General features: G+C 50.9%; 1 protein-coding gene across 1 annotated transcript; it reads right to left on the bottom strand.

Annotated features, from left to right (window-relative positions):
- Window positions 1-532: 532 nt before the first annotated feature.
- Window positions 533-19,770, bottom strand: LOC148892099 (tau-tubulin kinase 1-like). Its single transcript, XM_089005613.1, is given in 17 exon segments — window positions 533-2,398; window positions 2,471-3,729; window positions 9,021-9,199; window positions 9,277-9,620; window positions 11,632-11,813; window positions 11,877-12,069; window positions 12,130-12,202; window positions 12,205-12,283; window positions 12,426-12,551; window positions 13,101-13,193; window positions 13,256-13,321; window positions 15,885-15,989; window positions 16,069-16,209; window positions 16,294-16,367; window positions 17,256-17,403; window positions 18,358-18,516; window positions 19,724-19,770. Coding segments are annotated over 16 exon segments (3,525 nt in total). The 5' UTR covers window positions 18,466-18,516; window positions 19,724-19,770; the 3' UTR covers window positions 533-2,043.
- Between the last annotated feature and the right edge of the window lie 545 nt (window positions 19,771-20,315).

Here is a 20,315-nt window from a genome sequence, read left to right as displayed (position 1 = left end):
TTAAAATGAGAATAATCCGTTCCCAGGTCCCCATAAAACACAATTTTCTCATAAATAAGCCATAAAACTACACAAAATCTACCTTATTTTATGTATAATAAATGTGCTTTGGCATTATACGTCTGTGTAAGCTCTCAGTCGTACATGAGTGGTCCATCGATGAGAAGGTTTCTTCAGCCGTCATCTGTACAAAATCTTCGAACCTTCGAAACCTTCAAATTTGTACAGATGACGGCTGAAGAAACCTTCTCATCGATGGCATTATAATGAAACAAATACATTGTACAGTATAATAAAGTGGTTTTATTGACCTTTGTCATTGTCGTTGATGGCTTGATGGAATGGAGTGGCCGGTTTCATTAGCATTAAACACTTGATGAGGAACCGTTGTACTAAATTCATCCTGTCTACTTGATAACTAATGTTAAGCAGATTCCTTACTTACAGACAGTGTATTGTCGGTGTTCAAATACCTATTTGAACACCGACAATACACTGTCTGTAAGTAAGGAATCTGCTTAACATTACTTGATGAGGAACGTAGCCTTCTTCTTGCACCATCTTGAGGAATGATTCCTTGTAAGCTCTGGCAGCTTTATCCCCAGAACTGTCTGCCTCACCATGACGAATGACACTATGAATCCCTGTACGATGCTAAAAGTTCTCGAACCATCCGTGGCTAGCCTTGATCGTCATCAATGGATGATGAATTTCCAGGTTTTCTCTTGACGATATCCGAGTGAAGTTGCCGTGCTATTTCTGCGATAATTTTACCTAGTTCCTCATCAATTGTGTTCTGTTTAGCTGGGTTGATCGCTTTTTGCATCAAGTGTACAGATGGCTTGTGCGGGTTATTTGTGGAGCCTGATTGATGGGATATTTGAACCTTGCAGTCTACACTCTGCCTTTGAACTATCAAAGTTGAAACGAGTCAAAATTTCACTCTTTTCTATCCATTTTCTCACTCTCGGTCGTCTGCCTATCTCTTTAATGTTTAACCCCCCCTCCCTCACTGCTACGTTCTTGAGGACAAAAACAAGTCGGCTGCCATTTTCTTTTTTGGAGAACGGCCTCACTCTCTGTCTATCTATTTAATGTTTGCAGCTCTGTGTTTCTGTAAACCCACCGCCACTGCTGCGTTCTTGACCAATCACGTGGCTTTAACCGAAGACTGGGGCGGGGAATAGAGGACAAAAACAAGTCGGCTGCCATTTCCTTGTTCGGAGAACGGGCTCATTCCTGAACGACACATCACTCATTGTGGCGCTCTGTGTGTATCCCGTGTGTATGCCAAGGTTAAATTTTCATACATTTAACGTTTGTAAACCGAAAAGTTTGTAAGCCAAGGGGTTCGTAAACCGAGGTATCACTGCATTTGTGAGTCTGGAGCCAGATGAGGTGGCTCAGGCATCTGATTTGGATGCCTCCTGGACGCCTCACTGGTGAGGTGTTCCGGGCATGCCCCACTGGCAGAAGGGATGACCCAGGACACACTGGAGAGACTATGTCACCCAGCTGGCCTGGAAACGCCTCGGGATCCGCCAGGAAGAACTGGAAGAAGTGGCTGGGGAGAGGGAAGTCTGGGTTTCCCTACTGAAGCTGCTGCCATCGCGACCCAGGCAGTGTTTTTGTCACTGCCTAGGAATGACCAAGGATTGGTCTTGTGAAGTCCTCGGTCGAGACGTTGGATTGGTCAGCAGGCAACGCAAAATAGTGGGCCACAAACAATGGGTCGGTCGCCAGAGAGGGCACCGTAGACCAGGGACTGTTTGCCAGTCAACCTTGGGGCACATACAGACCCATGATTGGCATGGGGGGGACAAAACCCAGGCGTAGTCTTAAGGGTTCTGAAGGTCATTGATTGATTCATGATAAGATGATACGATGAGGATTATTGACACCATTCGTAAGATTGAAGCATGCTGAGTCAGCGCCCAGAGCAAAAACCACGGTCACGAGACTCGCAGGCAGTCCCCAACCAATAGGGGTTATCGAGTCATTCGGGACGGTCAACAAACAAAACGGCGGTTGGGGTCCTTGGTATTATCTTGCGGGCACGATGACCTTCTCCCTGGAGTTTGCCTTGACCGGCGCTTTGGACCGAGACCGCCCAGCAAGGGCGGCGGGCTCTTGCGAGGCACTGCGCCACGTGGACCCCGGGTTCCTGGGCGGCGCAGCCCGGACGGGAAGCGGGGCTCCCAAGGGGGTCACCCTCCGCGGGGACGGGCTGTCGGTCCTGCGCTGGGCGGCGCTCGGACCGCGCTGGTTCCCCAATGGTCCTGGCGGGGCCGTACGGTTGCCCCCGGACCGGACGGAGACGAGGGCCGGGCGGGGGCACTGAGACGAGGCTCTGATGGACGGCTGCGCCGACACGGGCCTTCGCTGACACTTTGCCTTCCTGCGGAGAGAAAAGCACAAGGTGGACGTTTGGTCTTTGAGGCGCAAAGCGTGGCCGACAATGAGGATCCACCTGGAAGCGGAAGACACCAGAGGAGACGGCACGGCGGACGTTTCCGCAGGAGGTCTTCTAACGGGCCTGGGGATCCGACTTCCGGATCCCCACTGGTCCGCCCGCATCATCCCTGGGGTCCCCTTAAAGTCAGACGAGGTGCGGGTGTCCTCCTCGGATCCGGTGGCGGACAGGCTCTCCGAAGCCCGCTGACACTCGCCTTCCCCCGAGGACGGCAAAGACCAGGCCCCGGACCAGAGCCGCCGCCGCGGCCAGCGACCTTGTCGCCTTTGGGTCAGCAGACGAGCCGGGTCAGAGTCCCGCCACCCGGCGCGTCGCTGAAGCCGAGCCCGAGCCGACCGCGAGGAAGACGCCTCTGAGTCCTCCTCCGAGATCAGAACGGGAATCCTGCTCCCGAGTCGGGGCTTGATTGCCGACGCCGGTTCCAATTTCTTGCGGGTCGGTGAGGCGTCCGCGGCGGACGGCTTCTGCCTCGGACTGTCCTCACCTTCGGGCGAACAAACTATGGGGACCTGCTCCGGGGGGATTCCCTCAGCGGGACGCTCCTTGTCCGAGGTGTCCTCGGCACGGGGCTCGTGCGCCGGATCTTCCGCGGCGCGGCGCTCCGGCTCCCGAGCTGAAGACATGACATTGAGGTGGGATGTCTCGGCGATGTGGACAAATGTCCGCTCCACCTTGGCGAAGGGGGGCGACGCCGGTGCCACGGGGGTGGACGACCGCGCGTCCGGTCTGAGAGCGGGCGACAGGCGACCCGTCTCCGGGGGCGCCGCCTGGACGGCCTCTTCTAGGCGGGGGGTCGACCCGGAAGCCGCCGGAAAGTCTCCAGAGGGAGACCTGCGGGTGTCCCCGGGGGAGAAGAGGACCAGGGTCTTGGAGGCGTCCTCCAGGTCGGGGTCGGCTTCGGACGGGTGGTCCCTGGCGCCCCTCTGGTCCTCGGCCATGAGCGTGGAGGGGGCGGCGTCCTGGCTGCGCTCGGAGCTCTTGGGACTGGCGTCGCTGTTGGACTGGCTTTTGGTCACGTCGTCGTCTTTGGGGCTGGTGGGCTCGGACAGGATGCGGTCGGGGGCCGCCAAAGCCCGCCGCTGCGGCAGCGTTCCGGTCAGTATCACCGTAAGAAAGTCGCCGCGCTTGGCCACGAGCTTGGGCAGGAAGTGGAAGCGCTCCCGCTCGTCACCGTCGGCTTTGGTGCGGTAGTCGGGCGATGGCGGCGGCGCCGGGTCGCCCGCCGGGAGGCCGTGCGGCAACGGGGCTGACGGATCCTGAAATGGAAACGCGACGGGTGAGTTGACCACAAAGTGGGAGGAGCTGTGTTGTAATGAGGGTGGGGGGTGTCATAGCTGCATGCGATCGGTCCACAAACCAGCACAACACCTTCTTGTCACCGATGCCTATACGACTGCAAATAAGACACAATAAGGTCAAAAAGGTCACTTTTTGACCCCCCTTTCACTTTTTTTGACCCCCTCGCCCTCCAAAAATACTGTTTTATTGTAATTTTCTCGGTACGCGAGCTGTGAGAATTGCCTGATGACTTCACGCAACAATTGAAAAAGGTACAAAAAATGCATCGACACCAGTGTCTGAAATAATGTCTGCCCTGAAGCCCGTAGCGTGCAACTTTTACAAAACGTCTCCGCCTGGGTGGCCGACAACTTTTTCAAGAAAAAAGATTTTTTTTAATTTTATTATTTTTGCTTTATTCAATAAAGCAAACATTTGAACGAAGATTTCGAAATCTTCGTTTGGTTTGGACATTTCGGAATTTCGCTTCGTTTGGCAATTTGCATACTCAACACGGCAGCCAATCAGAAGCCTGCTTCGTGCTTCCGGACTTTCTCGAGCGTTTTAAGGTCGTGCATTTGCATATCATTTTCCAAAGTAGACGCACGCACAGAACCTCAGCCCCAGATCAATAAGGGGGGTGCGTACACGCGTGTACAAAAATTCATGTTTTATTTTGGTGGCAAAAAAAAAACAGTTCTTCCACGTTGTTCCATTTTATTGCGCAACAAAAAACATTTGATGATCTGAACCGAGTGAAGCTTGAAAAAGAGGAGGCGTGGCGAGGGGGCGCGGCCAGCGGGCACGACCGGGAGGCGTGGCTTGGCCTGCGCATCAATAATAATAATAATAATCCATTTGATTTATAAGCGCCTTTCAAAACTCTCAAGGTCACTTTACAGTCACAGGATCAGTTTTTCTGCGGGTGAGCAGCGGCAGCCACATGAGCCAGCGTTCACTCAACCCAGAAGTAACTCAAATAGATAGAAAGCTAGCTAGCTAACAGATAGCTAATAGAGAGTCAGCTCGAAAGTTAGCTAACTAGCTAGATAGCCATGTAGCTAATAGATAATCAGCTACATAGGTAGCTAGCTAATAGAAAGCAAATGGATAGCAAATAGATAGCTAGCTAGTTAGCAAATAGATAGCTAGCCAGTTAGCTAGCTAGATAGCAAATGGATAGCAATTAGATAGCCAGCTGCTGCACAAATGAATGCTCTGACAAAATGGCGGCTGGACTAGCTAGCAACAGGTTTTATTGTCCCCCTTTGTGTGTCAAAATGCACATTGCTTGTATTTCATCACCCTGTTATTCCCAAATAATCCACATTATGAGCCCCCCCTCATCCCCCAAAAAAAGATTATTCATTGCTTTAAATGAATTTATTGGATTTATGAGGTAAAAATGTCGCGCGCAGCACGTTTGCTAGTATCAGCTAATGCCTTGCACTAGTTGAGGTACCCTTGAAATCGTTTCAACGACGGCGATGTCGCATTTCACGATGAAACGTGCTTTGCCAAACACGGCTCACTTTCACCACGCTAACAGTCGAATGCTAACGAGGCATCGGAACAAATCCCATCAGGTTTTTTTTTTGGTCTGGCGGAAGCTCGTCGATATAACAACCAAGGCCAACAAAAAACACGGGGAGGGCAGCGGCCATTTGTAGCGTTAGCAACGAGCCAGCGGCGTCCTCGCGTCACGTGACTCCTGTGACGCCTCCTTCGGCTTGTTGAGCGTGGGCCAGCGCGCGCAACGTAAAACTAGCAGCTAGCTTAGCTTAGCTTATGATACATTCTACAAGAGTGAAGCGAAGCAGCGCATACGGGAAGTGGTGCATATTCACCAAGTTTAGCCCTTCAAGATGTGGGTAAATAGGTGTTGACGACATACCGAGGCCCCGCCCCCTTTTCTAGCAACCAGTCACGTGATAAGTAGAGCAAACGACGTAGCATTATTGCGTTCGCGCTGATGACGACGCGATAAAGTGCAGCAGTGACAAACTACACACACACACACACACACACACGCGCGCACGCACACTCAACCTCACGTGCACTAATAGCGAGATGCTAGCATTAGCTTTAGCGACCGTACAGCCACCAGGTCTGCTTTGACCATGCTGTCAGCCACACGCTAAACTAACATGCTCATGTCATTCCTGACTGAACCAGCAATATTTTGGAAAATGATTTTTAAAAAAAATCTATAGATATAATATCATAAAGAAGAAGAAAAAGATGAGAATAAAGTGAGGTGTTTTGGCTACAAAATGGCTGGCAAAGACGTCTCACGTGTGTCTTTGTCCCTTTCCATCGTGTCCCTCTTTGCATACGTGTGAAAATTGTGTGTTTGGTGGCGTGGGTCCCTCGGCGGAAAGTGATTGGACAGCCACAGGAAGTGTCCACAAAGTCCACTTCCTGTTCCTCACTGGGACTTCCTGTCTGAGCCATTAGCTCGTGCGACACGTTGGACTGGTTTATTGCATGGTCACGCACGCGTGTGGGGGCGGTTTTGGCGTCTTATCCGCTCGGGGTGTCGGCGCGTCTCGGCGTATACGCGCGCGTCCGCGCCGCCGAAAGTGGCGTGTGGCCTGCCGCTTTCGTTTTCAGCCGCTGTTCTTGTTGATGAGTTTGGCGAGCATGTGCTGCAGCTGCGATCGCGACGCGTTGAGCACCGAGTGTCGCGTGCGGGCGGGAAGGGCGGCGCCGCCGTGACGCCGCCTCCACCCGGCGGCGGCGGCGGCGTGGGCGGGGCTGCTCTCGGCCGAGCGACTCCTCTGGATGAAGGCGGCGCCGCCCCCGTGGGGGTAGTGCTCCGTCTCAAGGGTGGACGAGGAGAAAACGTAGGAGGCCAAGCGCCTCAGCTGATTGGGCCGCGGCTGGGAGCGGTCCTCGTCCGGCTGCAAACAGACCAATCACAGAGAGGGGAAGGAGGTTAGCCGGCGGAAGCCTTGGATTTGGTTTTTTTTTTTTTTTTTTTTAATCCAATGTACGCCGTGACGTGGCTTCCTGTCCTCGGCTCCTCCCCTTCCCCTCCCTGAGCCAATCTGATTGGAAGCTCTTCGGCTGATTGGTTGAGGGTGACGAGGGGGGTGGAGCCTGTCTGCCCTGAACCTCACAAAGACCACGACAAGACGAGGACGCGTTACAAGAACGGCTCCCCCGTACCCCATTGGTGAAGCCACAGCAATTCACACAACAACCAGTGTCTGAAATAACATCTGCCGGGACGCCCGTGGTGTGCAACTTTTACGTCGAGCGTAAAACTTACAAAACGTCTCCGTTTTGTGGCCGACAAACTTTTTCAACAAAAATGATTTTTTAAAAAAGCAGACGTTTGAACGAAGATTTCAAAATCGGAATAAATTATTCCGATTTTGAAATCTTCGTTTGTTTCGGAAATTTCGAATTTCAGTTCGTTTGGCAATTTGCATACTCGGCCTGCTTTGTGCTTCCGGACTTTCGTGCATTTGCGTATCAAATTCCAAAGTAGATGCACAGAACCTCAGCCTCAGAAGAAAGATTCAAAAGAAGCTAACACATTCATGACGCTACAAAACGTAAACGTACATTATCCCGTGACTGTAAAGTGTACTTGAGAGTTTTGAAAGGCGCTTCGAAAGAGGAGTTGACGTGGCTTTTAGCAGACGACGCAACGCAAACATTGCATTGTGCGAACACTGTATGGACAAACCACAACTGGAGCTAAATCATCAGCAAGGGATATTTACCATCAATTAAAGGACAACCGACACCATATTTTGTTTCCTAACTGACATCAGAAAAACTTTTATAGCATCTAAAACACGCAGGCTGATATTTTTAGTCTAATGCAAAAAAAAAACCAATAAAAATGACTTAAAGTGTGCTAAAACTGCAACAAAATTGATCTGCGAATTGAGGATTTTCAGAAAGTCCCGCCTCCTTGTTCGTGACGTCACACCAGGATACTCTTTCACAAACTGCCTTGCTCCAGAATCAAAACAATGGCTTCAGATTCGGAAAAAAATCCTTTCTTGTTACTCATCCAGTTGTGAATATGATTCAAATAGTTCCGAAGAGGAAAGCATACATTTTTGCAATCGATTAAAGAAGTCCTTCCGAATCAATTCGACGCGTCTGGACTCCAATGTAGCGTCCCAGAAAATGCACAAGATGGCGCCCAAGCTCAGTTGGAAATGGGCTGATTTGTCAGCTAGGAATTTGTGTCAACGAATATCAAATAGTTGTCTTGGTGCAACACACAACGATTCACCATTGCGTTATTTGTGTTTTCCTTCTAATTTCGCCATCAACACGGATCGACACGAAGTTTTCCGACCAAACACAGAACCGCAAAATGCATTGTGTGTCGCTTTCTCGGTCAGGGGCGTTCCCTCCGTGACGTCACGTGAGGATCGTCATCAACTCGAAAACAAGACTTCATGAATATTCAGCGCGAGTCAGAAAACATCAGAAAAACGTTTGATAGCATCTAAAATAGCCAAAACACACAGGCTGATATTTTTAGTCAAATGCAAAAGACCAATCAAAATGACTTAAAGTGTCCCAAAACTACTTCAAAATGATCTGAGAAAGTTCCATTTTCAGAAGGCCCCGCCCCCTTGTACGTGACATCACGCCAGGACGTCTTGCCTTGCTCTAGAATCAAAACAATGACTTCAGATTCGAAGAAGAATAAGTCATAGATATAGTTCACTAGATAGTTGAAAAAAAGTTAGCTAGCTGGCTAATAGATAACTAATAGATCGCTAGCTAGATAGCTAATAGATAACTCAGAGATAGTTAGCTAGATAGTTGAATAAGTCAAATAGGTAGAAAGAAAAATACAGTGATATCTTGGCTTACAAACCTAATTGGTTCCCAGACAGAGTGTGTAAGGCGAAAAGTGTGTTTCCCAAAAATTAATTTCCCATAGGAAACCATTAAAATGATAATAATCCGTTCCCAGGTCCCCATAAAACATAATTTTCTACTTTCTAATTTTCCGAGCCTTAAAACTACACAAAATATATCTTACGTTATGTAGAATAGGCAGGCAACTTTTCAGAGTTGTCTGCCCTGGTGTCCGCTAACTTTTTCTCATGAGTTTCAGGCACTGCAACAACCGACACAAAAACAACCAATAAAAGCCAACCAATAAAGTCCAAAGAGCCGTGAGGCCCAACCAAAACGGGGTCTCCCGCCAAAGACCTGCACTCAAAGCGTCGCGAGCTCGAGCGCAAGAGAGCGAGAAGCAAAAAGCGGCGGGCGGACGGGTTCTTACCGGCTGCGGCGGTCCGTCGGGCTCGGACTCCCTTCGGCGGGGACGCGCCACCGGCAGCGAGCGGCACGGCGAGCCGGCGGGGCTCCCGCCGGCGCCGAAGCTCCTGCGGGACGCCTCTTCCTCAGCCAGCGTGAGCAAACCGCGGGCGTGGGTCTTGGGGCGCACCGCCGGTTCGGCACCTGAGGGGCGGGCAAGGCGGCGCCGCTGAGGCCGGGGCGCGGCGACGGCGGGCCGAAGCGGCCGACGGAGGGCTCACCTGCCGCCGCCTTGACCTTCCGGCGCTCGTCCTGCTCCTCCAGGGGGCGCAGTTCCTCGGGCTCCTCGTCGGTGGTCCCCGACGTGGTGGGGTGGAAATCTCGAAGCTCCGCCTCCTTGTCGATCATCACCCACTCCTTGCTGTCAAAGTCCTCCTCCTCGGCCAGGGGGACGGAGCGGATGAAAGCGTTGCTGTGGGCTTCCTGGTCCCCCGAGGCCGCCGACACTTCCTGCCGGCCGCCGGCCGCCCGCTCGGCGCGGCAGCCGGGCTCCACCGACAGCATCTGCGCCGGCTGCGACGAGTACACGTGGCGCGAGGGGGAGCCCAGCATGTCCATACGAGACCTGCGAGCCTCCACAAAGTCAGCCTCGCCGCCCATCCCGACGGACCCCGCGGCCCGGCTACCTCCCAACTTTGACCACGGGCGGGCCTTTCGGATAGCGCCGCTTCGGAGGCCCTGCCGCTCCTGACGAAAAATTAGCTCCCAAGAAGGTTAGCTTCGGCCGCTAAGGAAGTTACCCTCTGCTCCCAAAACACTAGCTTGGCTGCGAAGCAAGTGCAGCTGCTCGACTGATATGTGGGACTGACCCCAAGGTCTTTTTTCTTCCTTATAATAATAATAATAATAATAATAATACATTTCTAAGCGCCTTTCAAAACTCTCAAGGTCACTTTACAGTCACAGGATCAGTTTTTCTGTGGGTAGGCAGTGGCGGCCACACGCGCCAGCATTCACTCAACCCGGAAGTAACTCAAATAGACAGAAAGATAGCTGGCTAGCCAATAGATAATTCATGTAGTTATCTAGATAGTTGAATAACTCAAATAGGTAGAAAGTTAGCTAGCTTGCTAATAGATAACTAATAGGTAACTAGCTAGATAGCTAATAGATAACTCATAGATAGTTAGCCAGATAGTTGAAGAACTCAAATAGGTAGAAAGTTAGCTAGCTAATAGATAACTAATAGATAGCTAGCTAGATAGCTAATAGATAACTCATAGATATAGTTAGCTAGATAGTTGAAGAACTCAAATAGGTAGACATTAGCTAGCTGGCTAATAGATAGCTAATAGATAACTCATATAGTTAGCTAAATAGTTGAACAACTCAAATAGGTAGAAAGTTAGCTAGCTAATAGATAACTAATAGATAGCTAGCTAGATAGCTAATAGATAACTCATAGATATAGTTAGCTCGATAGTTGAATAATTCAAATAGGTAGAAAGTTAGCTAGCTGGCTAATAAATAACTAATAGATAGCTAATAGATAACTAGATAGCTAAATAGATAACTCAAATAGGTAGAAAGTTATAGTTAATAGATAACTAGATAGCTAGAAAGCTAATAGATAACTCATAGAAAGTTAGGATAGAATAATTCAAATAGGTAGAAATTAGCTAGCTGGCTAATAGATAACTAATAGATAGCTAATAGATAACTCATATAGTTAGCTAAATAGTTGAAGAACTCAAATAGGTAGAAAGTTAGCTAGCTAGCTAATAGATAACTAATAGGTAACTAGCTAGATAGCTAATAGATAACTCATAGATATAGTTAGCTAGATAGTTGAAGAACTCAAATAGGTAGAAAGTTAGCTAGCTGGCTAATAGATAACTAATAGATAGCTAATAGATAACTCATATAGTTAGCTAAATAGTTGAACAACTCAAATAGGTAGAAAGTTAGCTAGCTAATAGATAACTAATAGATAGCTAGCTAGATAGCTAATAGATAACTCATAGATATAGTTAGCTAGATAGTTAAAGAACTCAAATAGGTAGAAAATTAGCTAGCTGGCTAATAGATAACTAATAGATAGCTAATAGATAACTCATATAGTTAGCTAAATAGTTGAACAACTCAAATAGGTAGAAAGTTAGCTAGCTGGTTAATAGATAACTAACAGATAGCCAGCTAGAAAGCTAATAGATAACTCATAGATATAGTTAGCTCGATAGTTGAATAATTCAAATAGGTAGAAAGTTAGCTAGCTGGCTAATAAATAACTAATAGATAGCTAGCTATATACCTCATAGATAGTTAGCTAGATAGTTGAAGAACTGAAATTGAACTATCAAAGTTGAAACAAGTCTAAATTTCACTGTTTTCTATCCATTTTGTGACTCTCTCTCCGTCGTCTGCCTGTCTCTTTAATATTTAAACCACCTTCCCTCACTGCTGCATTCTTGACCAATCACGTGGCTTTAACCGACGACTGGGGGCGGGGAAACAGGGCCAAGACAAGTTCGAGGAGTTGGTTCGGAAGTTACTGGCCACCGAGGCGGTTTTCTAGCCCCTCCCCAAAGTGAAGGAAGTTAGCTTGGGCCGCGGGTAGAGACGGCATCGGCCATCACCTCTGTCCACAGGCGTCCCCACGTCCCTCGGCGGCAGACAGGCGCTCCGACTCGGGGCTGTTGACTCGGCGGTATCGTAAGGACCGTCCGGGACCTGTGGGCGAATCGGGAGCTCCGCAGCGGCCTGGCGACAGCGGACGGGCGGCGTGGCCCGCCTCCTCCTCCTCCTCCCCCTCCTCCTCCTACGGAGACATGGTCAGCGGCGCCGGACGCCAGCCCCGCTTCCGAATCACTTACGAGCACACCTTGTTCAGGCTGATCCTGAGCCTGTTGCGGTTGAAGTCCGTGTCCTCCCAGGCCTCGGCCGGCTCGCCGCCGGGGGCGCGGCCCGATGGGGCGGGGGGCGGGGCGTTCTCCTGGTCGCTCAGGTGCTCGTCTTGGAGGACGTCGTCCGTGTTCTCGCGCTGAGGGTCTCCGGGCCCCGGTGTCACGATGGCCCTGCGCAGCGCTCCGGGGTCAAGAACTTGCGGGCGGGCGGCGGACGGCGGTGCCGCTTACCCGACCATGGCAGCGGTGGGCCGCGTGTTGTGCTGCGCTTGGGTGGACGAGGCGGTGGATGCGCCCGCCTCCCTCCGGCCTTCTCCCAGTCGAAAGGCTCGTTCTCCGTGATGATTCGCTCCTTCATGCTGTTCTCGAACACCGACATCAGCAGCTGAGGGGACAGCACGCACGCAGCCGTCTTTGGCCTGGATGCCCGTCGGCGCTCCAAACCTCAAAAAGGTCTCCAACCTCTTTTTGACTTTGGTTGGCGGAAATTCCCGTCGGGTTTTCGGCGGAACGGGACGGAAGCTTACCTGGTAGTCGGGTTTGGTGTAGTAGTCGAGGGCCAGGACGTGGTCCAGGAAGACGTTGAACTCGGACGGCATGTGCTTGAGCAGCATGCGGTGGTCGTAGCGCTCCTTGATTTGACCCACTTGCTCCTAGACGACAAACGCGCGTGAGACGGCCAAAGCCAATCCACCGGCGGTGGGTCGGCAAGGGACTGGACGAAGAGAGCCAAAACCAGCTAAAAGACGCCACCCGACTTCACTCGGGATCAAGGGTGACGCGGACTGCTGCGGAAACGTGCGCTCAGGAAAGCGACGGGAGGGTTGAAGGCGGAGCGCCGGCAGACCGCCGGAAAAGGCGGAACGGACGGGAAGCGGACCCTGTAGCGAACCCTGTGGCGGACCCTGTAGGGGGACCGGGAGCGGACCCTGTAGCGGACCCGGTAGTGGGCCCCGTAGTGGACCCTGTAGCGGACCTGGTAGCGTACCCGATAGTGCACCTGGTAACGGACCCGGTAGCAAATCCGGTAGCGAACCCTGTAGCGAACCCTGTAACGGACCCTGTCGCGGACCCTGTAGCGGACCCGGTAGCGGACCCTGTAGCAGACCCGGTAGCGGACCCGGTAGCGGACCCTGTAGCAGACCCGGTAACAAGCGACTGCAACGCAAAAGGGGTGGCAAAGGCTTTGAGTGTCCGTGCACCTTGTCTTTGATCTTCCTCCAAGGCAACTGGCCCACGGCAAACTCCACCAACATGTAGAAGAGCGACCACAGGTCGTCGTGGCGACCCATCTCCTGTGGGGACAGCGACCGGTCACAACGCCCCGTCTGGCCAGTCGTCGGGCCAGTCGTCTCACCTTGTTCTTGTGAGCGTTGACCGAAGCGTAACGGACCGTCCCTCGGAAACCCGCCACCGTCCTCGGCTGCAACACAAACGCGGCCGGCGTGAGTCACGGGGCCGTCGGTGGCCATTTTGTCCTCGCCATTTATAATAATAATAATAATAATAATAATAATAATAATAATAATACATTTCATTTCATAAGCGCCTTTCAAAACTCACATGGTCATTTTACAGTCACAGGATACGTTTTTCTGTGGGTGAGCAGCGGCAGCCACACGCGCCAGCGTTCACTCAACCCGGAAGTAACTCAAACGGATAGAAAGCGACCCAGCTAGCTAATAGCCATATAGCTAATAGCTAGTCAGCTAGATAGCTATCCAGTGAGCCAGACAGCTAATAGCGAGCTAGCTAGATAGCCATCCAGACAGACAGACAACAGATAGCTAATAGATAATAAAAGCAAAAAGATAGCAAATAGCTAGCTATCTAGGCATTCGGCGTACAAATTAGAGCAATCGGTAATTTGGGGGAGGGGCTCATTCTGTCACGGTTTTAAGTGCTTCTCAACACGACATTTGTGAGGTTGGCCATTGCTTTTCTTTCGATTGTACGCTTCGGAATTTTGATTGACGGATTCTTTTCAGGGCAGGGTCGAGGCTAAAGGGCAAGAAATGGCCGAAACGCGTCATTGGATGTCATCAAAGTTGGCGATGCCGCAGCGAGCAAATCTTGAAGTCCTAAAGGTGACCTGTGGTGCGGTTGCGGCACCTCCCTCTGTCGCTATGGAAACCACTCTCATCCCTGGTAACCGGGGTGATGATGATGATGAAGGCATGCACGTCAAAATCATAAGTCCAAAGGAACCAACTGGAAGAAAAACAAAAATGACACTCAACACAAAAACAAAACGAAACAAATCAGAACCAGACAAAAATGGATTGCGCCAAAGCGTGCAACCGGACCAGCAGGAACCCAAAAACCCTCCCCCAAAATCCCTCGGTCACTCACGGTTCCAACGGAACCAGGCGACTGTCAATCAACATGCTAACGCTAAGAAATTTCCAATGAAATAAGGAGATTCAAAGTCAACGGCAAGCGGATTCGTCGCTGTAGAGGTCAAAGTGGAGCAAAACCAGGACTAGAATGGGGCCAGTGCAGGACTAAACCCAACAGAAACTGGAACAAGAAGGCGAACGCATGCTAGCAGGAGCGCGTGCTAGCCCAAGCGCATGCAAGCCCGAGCGCATGCAAGCATCAGCGCACGCCAGCATCAGCGCACACTAGCATCAGTGCACGCAAGCCCGAGCGCATGCTAGCCCGAGCGTATGCTAGCATCAGCGCATGCTAGCATCAGCGCATGCTAACATGACCGCACGCTAGCATGAGCGAACGCTAGCATGAGCGCACGCTAGCATGAGCGCACATTAGCATGAGTGCACGCTAGAATGACCGCACGCTAGCATCAGCGAACGCTAGCATGAGCATACGCTAGCATGAGCGCACGCTAGCAACAGCGCACGCCAGCATGAGCGCACCCTAGCAACAGCGCACGCAAGCCCGAGCGCATGCTAGCCCGAGCGTATGCTAGCATCAGCGCATGCTAGCATCAGCGCATGCTAACATGACCGCACGCTAGCATGAGCGAACGCTAGCATGAGCGCACGCTAGCATGAGCGCACATTAGCATGAGTGCACGCTAGAATGACCGCACGCTAGCATCAGCGAACGCTAGCATGAGCATACGCTAGCATGAGCGCACGCTAGCAACAGCGCACGCTAGCATGAGCGCACCCTAGCAACAGCGCACGCAAGCCCGAGCGTATGCTAGCCCGAGCGTATGCTAGCATCAGCGCATGCTAACATGACCGCACGCTAGCATCAGCGAACGCTAGCATGAGCATACGCTAGCCCGAGCGCATGCAAGCATCAGCGCACGCCAGCATCAGCGCACACTAGCATCAGTGCACGCAAGCCCGAGCGCATGCTAGCCCAAGCGTATGCTAGCATCAGCACATGCTAGCATCAGCGCATGCTAACATGACCGCACGCTAGCATCAGCGAACGCTAGCATGAGCATACGCTAGCATGAGCGCACGCTAGCAACAGCGCACGCTAGCATGAGCGCACCCTAGCAACAGCGCACCCTAGCATGAGCGCATGCTACCCCGAGCGCATGCTAGCGTCATCACATGCTAGCATCAGCGCATCGTAGCATGCGCGCACGCTAGCATGAGCACCTGCTAGCATCAGCACATGCTAGCATCACCGCACACTAGCTTCAGCGCACGCTAGCATGAGCGCACACTAGCATGAGTGCACGCTAGCATGACCGCACGCTAGCATTAGCGAACGCTAGCATGAGCATACCCTAGCATGAGCGCACGCTAGCAACAGCGCACGCTAGCAACAGCGCACGCTAGCATCAGCGCACCCTAGCATCAGCGCACCCTAGCATGAGCGCATGCTACCCCGAGCGCATGCTAGCATCATCACATGCTAGCATCGGCGCGTGCTAGCATGAGCGCACGCTAGCATGAGCACCTGCTAGCATCAGCGCACGCTAGCTTCAGCGCACGTTAGCATCAGCGCACGCTAGCATGAGCGCGAGCACACCGGCGAGGAGAGGAGCGGAGGCGTCTTACCGGTCGGACCTCGCCGGTGGTGTTGGTGTACTGGCGGGCCAGACCGAAGTCCAGCATGTAGCACTTGCGGTACGTGGAGGGCAGGCGACCCATCGCAAAGTTGGACTGAGCCCACGGGAAGACAAAACCATTCCTGAGCAAGGGGGACGAGATCGGGGGCGCGGTGGTGGCGGTCTCGGTTTACAGGTTTGATGTCCCGGTGGAGGAATCCGACGGAGTGAATGGCCTCAATGGACTCCAGGATCTGCTTGCCCAGCCTGAGCGTGGTGCTCATGGTGAAGGTCCCCCGAGGCTGACTGCGCCGCAGGTCGGCTAGGTTGCGACCCTTGACGGGGGGGGGGTGCACAGCAAGCGTCAGCGGGGGGCCGGTCGGCGCCCCCAAAACCCCCTTAACCCTCGTCCTCCTCACCTGAAGCTGCATCACCACGTAGTTGAATTTGTCGTTTCTGCCGCAGCCGATGAACTTGCACACGTGGTTTTTACCTGTGCCCGCACAACAGCCAGAAAGAAAAGGGGGCTGAGTGCCCGAGTGTTGCCGCTGAGGGGGTTTGGGGTGGGGGCTTTGCTCGGGTCTGATTTCAAAGGCGCTTGGAAATAATAATAATAATAATAATAATAATAATAATAATAATAATAATAATAATAATACATTTCATTTCTAAGCGCCTTTCAAAACTCCCAAGGACACTTTACAGTCACAGGATGAGAACTTTTTTTGTGTGGGTGAGCAGCGGCAGCCATTCGTGTCTGCGTTCACTCTAGCCGGAAATAGCAGCAAAGTTAGGAAAGGAAGTAGAAAAACAAAACACAAAGAAGTGTTATTTGTTATCTAGTTAGCTAATTCGCTAGCTATCTATTTTCTATCCATTTTCCAGCTACCTAGCTGGCTATCTATTTGCTATCTATTAGCTGTCTGGCTAGATAGCTATGTAGCTGGCAATGGATTAGCTATCTGTTAGCTAGCTAGCTATCATTTTGAGGTACTTCTGGGTTTCTCAGTTGTTATCAATTTTGCTCATGTGCTACCTAGCTAGATATTTGCTATCTATTAGCTATCTGGCTAGCTGGGTGGCTAGCTCACTAGCTAGCATGCTAGCTATCCATTAGCTGTCTGGCTATCTAGCTAGCTGTATGGCTATGTAGCTATTATCTACGTATTCGCTAACTAGCTAGCTTTCTGTCTTTTTGAATTATTCTGAGTTGAGTGAACGCGTGCGCATGTGGCTGCCACTGCTTACCCACAGAAAAACTTATCCTGTGCCTGTAAAGTGACCTTGAGAGTTTTGAAAGGCGCTTATAAATGAAATGTATTATTATTATGAGTGCCCGAGGGGCTTCAGGGGTGGGGGGCTTTGCCCGGGTGGTACCCACCCTGCAGCTTCTTCAGCACGGCCACCTCCATCTTCAGGACCTGTTTGGGCTGCTGAGCCGACTCCACCTTGAGGGCCACATTCTCCCGGGTCAGCAGGTCCAGCGCCTCGTAGATCTCGCCGAAACCGCCGCCGCCGATCTTCTTCAACTGCAACGCCAGGGGGCGTAATTCAGCTCCAACGCAAACAACGCCAACAAAATGCATCAATTTGGGCGCGGCGGGAATTTTAAATTCAGCTCATTTTGAAAAATGTCAAGCCGACGGAGAATCCAAACAATGCTAAATGCTAATGCTAATGCTAATGCCATTTGACTGTCACGGCTGCACAGCCATTGCGCTTTTTTTCCTCCACAGCCTGCTGTTGGACAGTCTCCAGCCGGAGGGATCACCATGAGAAGAAAAGCTATGAGGAACGGCCGCGGCTCAGAATTGAAGCGGATTGACGTGCGAGACAATCTCTTTTGGTCAACGGATGCTACGGCTAGTTTGGTGTTTGCTTTCAACATTTAGTTTGTAGCAGATGTGCACACTTGACCATGGCGTCTGTGATCCACTGGTGAAAAGGACACTTTGAGCCTCTCCTCTTTCAGTGTGCTTCGGATCGAATGACACATTAATTGATTTATTTGCCTCTGTTTATTTATTTGTTATCTATTAGATATTTAGCTGGCTAGCGAGCTAGCTATCTGGCTAGCTACAGTACGTATCTAAGTTCTGTGACTGTAAAGTGAACTTGAGAGTTTTGAAAGGCGCTTATAAATTAAATGTATTATTGTTAGCTATATATTAGCTAGTTATTTAGCTTTCTATCTATTTGAGTTACTTCTGGGTTGAGTGAACGCTGGCGCGTGTGGCTGCCGCTGCTCACCCATCGCAAAACTTATTCTGTAACTGTAAAGTAACCTTGAGTTTTGAAAGGCGCTTATAAATTAAATGTATTATTGTTGTTATTCTTATTAGCTATCTATTAGCTAGCTTTCTATCTATTTGAGTTACTTCTAGGTTGAGTGAACGCTGGTGCTTGTGGTTGCCGCTGCTCACCCACTGAAAAACTTATCCTGTGAGCCCCTCCATTCGCCCCCCCCCCCCTTGCTCACTGACCACTTTCCATCTGTCCTTGACCATGCAGTTGGGCGGCAGGATGTCGGCCTGCTCGGCGGTCCCGTTCATGTTGGCGTTGTCCTGGTGGGCGGGGCCTAGGCACTGCATCTGCCATCCGTGAAGGACGCCGGCGGCTTCCGGTATGAACGAGCCATTGATCTGTTGGGGAGGGTGGGTGGAGAAACAATGATTTTTTTTTCTTGTGTGTGTGTGTGTGCACTGTCGCGGCTTGGAATTGAAGTGGATTTACGTGGAACAGGAGATGGATGCTACAGCTGCGTGTTTTCTTTCAACATTTAGCTTGTAACAGTCGTGCACGTTCCGCCATGACGTCCCTGATCCACTGCTGAAGGACGCTTTGATCCTCTCCTCTTTCATCTAGAACCGCTTCATGTCACAAAGTGGGTACAGTAAGTGCTGAAAAATGAATGACTGTGTTGTCATATTATTTGTTATTTAGTTTTTTTTTTGTTCTTTTGACTTCAAGATGGCGCCCCGAGAGTGGCTGCCTTTCCAACAGCACCTGTATTTTGTTTTTCTACTTCTTTCTTTCCTTTCCTCTCCCTTTCATAACATTGCTGATGTGAAATGTAAATTTCTCCACTGCGAGACGAATAAAGCTACATCCAATCCAATGCAACGTCAATTCAATGACCAAATAGATTTGGTCAGGCGCAAAGAAATGCAAATAATCTGACCTTGGGGTCAACTCTCCTCATTTGGGAGGCTGGGCCGCCTCACCCGTTCACAATTAATGTTTTATTAGCAATGAAGACATTAGCCACATGTAGCATTTTAACATAGCATGTTTTGCTGAGAATACTGATAACGGGGCACAAGGTACTTGGTTGTCTGTTAGCTATCTATCCAGCTAGCTGGCTATCTATTAGCTGGCTGGCTAGTTGGCTGGCTATCCAGCTGGCTAGCTATCTATTAGCTGGCTAGCTGGCTATCTATTGGCTACCTAGCTGGCTGGCTATCTATTGGCTATCTATTAGCTATCTAATTTTTATTTATTTGAGTCATTCCGGGTCGAGTGATCGCTGGCGCGTGTGGCTGCCGCTGCTCACCCACAGAAAAACTGATCCAGTGAAAGTAAAGTGTCCTTGAGAGTTTTGAAAGGCGCTTAGAAATGAAAGGTATTATTGTTATTATTATTATCAATCCCGACGGGTCGGGTCCCATTTGGGTTCGGAAGTGGCCTTCCTTCCTCAGGTGTGCGGTCCAATCGTCATGCGGCGCAATAAACGTGGCCAGGCCTGACCCGGCTCATGAATGACACATTCCATTGGTCGGCACCGCCCGTGCCGCTCGGCTGCCATCCGACCCGACCCGACCCGAAACCCGCTGCGGCGCTTCCACCTACCGGGCGCTTGTCCGCTTGGGCCTCTTGGGACTCTCCATCACAAGAAGGACCCCTGCTGGTCCCCCTCCCCTCCCCACCACCGCACCCACCCTCCCACTCCTCGCTCGACTACAGTCTCCTTCGGTGGTGCATGCGATGGTGTGGCCGGTTCTGGTCCGGGCCAACCGGAACCGGGATGTGCGAATGGGTCGCGATTTGCGCTGGGACAAGCGCGGACTGTGCACTAGTCAAGAACCGCAGAACGGCACCGGCATTTTGTCCGCACTGCAGCTGAGCAATAGCAGCGTCAAGTCGCCGGACGAGCGCTGCAATAGCTTCCGCTCGGCGCTTTCACAATAAAAGATTTTCCAATCACTCACCCATCCAAAATCTATCCCGGCATTTGATAATAATAATAATAATAATAATAATAATAATAATAATAATAATAATAATAATAATAATAATAATAATAATAATAATCCATTTAATTTCTAAGCGTCTTTCAAAACTCTCAAGGTCACTTGACAGTCACAGGATAAGTTTTTTTCTGTGGGTGAGCAGCGGCAGCCACACGCGCCAGCATCTATAGCTATAGAAAGCAAGCTAGCTA

Source organism: Hippocampus bargibanti, linkage group LG10, assembly GCF_051943395.1.
Source record: "Hippocampus bargibanti isolate YZ-2025 linkage group LG10, ASM5194339v1, whole genome shotgun sequence".
NCBI lineage: Eukaryota > Metazoa > Chordata > Actinopteri > Syngnathiformes > Syngnathidae > Hippocampus > Hippocampus bargibanti.
Note: the sequence above shows the minus strand (reverse complement) of the source record. Positions and strands in the feature narration are given on the sequence as shown.